This window comes from Nothoprocta perdicaria, unplaced genomic scaffold, assembly GCF_003342845.1.
Source record: "Nothoprocta perdicaria isolate Ctin4 unplaced genomic scaffold, notPer1 scaffold_40, whole genome shotgun sequence".
Lineage (NCBI taxonomy): Eukaryota > Metazoa > Chordata > Aves > Tinamiformes > Tinamidae > Nothoprocta > Nothoprocta perdicaria.
This window is the reverse complement of record NW_020455644.1, coordinates 4067617-4070957: the sequence shown is the minus strand read 5'-3', so window position 1 is coordinate 4070957 and position 3341 is coordinate 4067617. Positions and strand designations below refer to the sequence as shown.

Sequence of the window (3341 nt, the reverse complement as noted above, 5' to 3'; positions counted from 1 at the left end):
CCAGAGAGAAAGATAGTCATCCTACTTTTCAAACACCCATCCAGGCCTGGGGAGGACAGTGGGGACACCCAGGCCAATACCCTTCCCTTCCCACAGGACTGGGCATCACTCACAAAGGGGAAGAGACTTTCAAACCAGCCAGTCGTGCTGCCCGCTCCCTCCCAGGTGCTGTTCCAGCCTCCCATGTTGCTACTGGGGTGCAACAACAACGGATGTTAAATGGTGTTTACACTGTGCACTCATCCTCTTACCCAAAATACAAACCACAAGAAGGGAGCCACATCCACGTTTTATCTCAGCAATGGATAAGGACAGCAACCCCTGTGACAGATAATAAAAAGCCAAAAAAACCAAAATCTCCAAGAGGTTTACAGCAGTTTAATGGAGGCTCTCGTACCAAACCTTTAACTCAAAGGTACAGACAAGGTTACTGAAAAAAATAACTTACAATAAAAAAAGCTGATGAAAATTGCCCACCTAGCCATGGAATTCATTGCAGTTTAATGCTGTGCTTAAATACTTATCACACAAGAGAAACAGTCAAATCACTACCAAGGTACACACAATTTGCTTCCATTCTGTTTTCCATTACATGTATTCAGCATGTAACTCAACCTCTGGAAGTTATGCTGAAGAACATGATTGTTTTTTTGTTTTGTTTTATATTTTTTTGTTTCTTTTTAAACACTCACTGAAAATAAATACCATTTAAAGAACACACATGAGACGCAACCAGATGGACACACAGGCACTGCGACAGTCCAGTCCTCTTCAGCCCTCTCCACACTAGGAGCCAGCAAGTTTTAAACCACCAACGGAGTGGAGAGCAGGGCAGAGCTGTAGGGGCAGCACTGCAGGTTATGTGCTACATAAGAGCACATCTGCAAAAGGTCCCAGGAGAGTTTTGTTGAAGATGCAGCGTATCCACACCAGGTATATCGTGAAGGGCTTAATGTTTTCCGAGAAGGTGTGATTCTGATGGGACAAGATATAAGGCATGTAAGTGTTTTCCCCTTGCTCTTGTATCCACACTTCATATTTCACTTCTCTGACCTTCAGATACCTGAGGTTCCAGGGGATCTGCCAGGACACGGCAAGTTTAGCTTCGCTCGTGCCCTGCACAGACGCTTGGCACTTGGCATCCCGCACTTTGCCCGGGTAGAGGCTCCCGGGCCACTTGAGCCTCTTGGGTCCAGGCTTGGACTTCACAGTCTGCCTGATGACGTGGATAAGAGAAGGGATGTCCACCTTGGTGTCCTGGTAGGCCCGGAAGAGCCACTCGGGATTGCGGCAGCAGAGGTGCCGTGGCACTTCCGTGCTCTCCATGATGCGCTCCTGCTCCCCCTTGTCCAGATGCGCAATCCCGCCCTGATCCCACGGCCTCTCCGGGTAGGTGACAGTGTTTTCCCTGTTGCTGTTCTGCCACGCGATGTACTGCAGGTCCATGCCGGGAAGGGTTGCCAGCGTTTTGTAAGGGGTGTAGTGCTCAGGGTTGATGGCGTAGGGGAAGAGCTCCACCACGGCAGCGCCCCTCGGCAGGAAGAGGGACATCACTAACTGGGCGCCGTGCATGCTGACCAGCATGGACGCGTTGCTGAGCAGCCGCACGATGTCGGAAAACGAGTGCTCCTCCAGAGACACCGTAATGGTTTTCATCTGAAACTCCTGGGCCAGGGCCAGGATTAGTTCTGCCTCGTTTAGGATCAGTCTGTTGATGGTGCGGCTGAACACAATGATGTACTCCTCGCTGGAGCTTTCCTCCATGCTCACGTTCAGCTTCTCCATCATGAACTTGGTGAACTGCCTGATCTCGTTCCCGGAAACCAAGATGTTGGCCTTTGGCCCTTGGGGCTGGACAAACCCATACTGGTACCAAGTAGTGATTTTGGACAGGCCCACGTAGGATTTAGTAAAACAGAGGAGCTTGCCCAAGGTTTTAAGCTGCTCCCTGAGGAGCGGCTGCTTGTTACTCAGTAACTTGTAAAGGTCGAAGTGAACGCCTTCGTTCCAGCCCTCCATGAAGAAGAGTCGTGCCTCCGCATCCAAATCGGGAAACTGCTGCATGGTGTAATAGATGGGGAGGAGGTCATCGTGGAAGACGTGCATCAAATTGTCCGGGTTGAACCTGTTGGCGATGAGCGCTACGTCAGGCACGAACACCGGCTTCGGCATGAACTTGAGCGCGGCAGCCGGCAGCTCCACGAAGTTGAAGTACTGCGTGTTGTGATCCTCCACCGAGGAGAGGTCGAGCAGCGCCGGCTGGAAGCGGCGCGAGCCCAGGTTGGGCAGCATGACCGAGGCGTTGCTGTGGAAGTAGACGAACTCCTCGGCCTCGGTGGAGTAGCAGAGCGAGTGGAAGCGGCAGACGCGGTCGGTGTGCGTGCGGCCGGCGCACACCATGCGCGTGCCGTGCTGCAGCAGCGCCTCGAGCGCGGCGCCGTAGTCGAGCGGCGCCGGGGCGCGCTCGCCTGCCTGCCGCGCCAGCAGCAGCTCCTCCTCGAGGCCGGCGAGCTGCTCGCGCAGGCGGCCGTAGCGCCAGAGCGCCGCGGCCAGCGCGCACACCAGCAGCGCGTTGAGCGCCGCCGCCGCCGCCGCCGGGGCCATGGCGCGCCGCTAGCGCCCGGCCAGCGCCGCGCCCAGCCTCCGCCGCATGGCGCCCGCAGCACCTGCGGGAAACAGACACAAAGGCACCCTTTCAACACCGTGCTCACAGCCCCACTGCGCACCACGTGTCACAGAGCGCTGCGGAGAGCTTAAGCTCTTTTCCTCCCCACACTCTTTCCCCCAGGGAATAAGGAAGAGAGAATGCTAAAGCACCAGCCAAAACCATGAAAAAAATAATGCTGACAGAACTTTGAGCTGCTCTACTGAAAGGCTGCTTCTCCCATCTCCATTTCTGCTGTTTGGAAGAAAAACAAGTTTAGGGATGACCTCTGAGAGGCACTGACAGTAAATCTGGGGTCCTCTCGAGAGCTTTGGCTCTGCTTTCTGCGGATCAGTGCAGCATGAGGAGAGACAGCCTTGAAATCAGGGCCATTCAAACAGGTCTCGGGAGACCCAACTCCCTGTGTGGAGCTGCTGTAGACCTCTTGAGTGACCACGTGCACCCAGGTTCTGCCTCTGGTCCTCACTGCGAGGACGGCAGTGTCAAGTTCAGATTCTGATATGCTCCACTGCAATATGAAAAGCAAATTATTCAACACGGATTTATCAATTTAGGAGGGTTTATAGATCTATGGACTGTGCTTTGGGAGATTCCCAAACCACTCTACTATCCTCTTGGCAGAATCCTGGATGAGAGGTTGGAGCTTCCATGATCTTCCACAGAAAAGAGCAGCAGG

General features: G+C 53.8%; 1 protein-coding gene across 1 annotated transcript; it reads right to left on the bottom strand.

Annotated features, from left to right (window-relative positions):
* Window positions 1-362: 362 nt before the first annotated feature.
* Window positions 363-2604, bottom strand: POMGNT2 (protein O-linked mannose N-acetylglucosaminyltransferase 2 (beta 1,4-)). The gene has a single exon (XM_026045498.1). The coding sequence runs from the start codon at window positions 2602-2604 to the stop codon at window positions 859-861; it is 1746 nt and encodes a 581-aa protein (XP_025901283.1). The 3' UTR covers window positions 363-858.
* Between the last annotated feature and the right edge of the window lie 737 nt (window positions 2605-3341).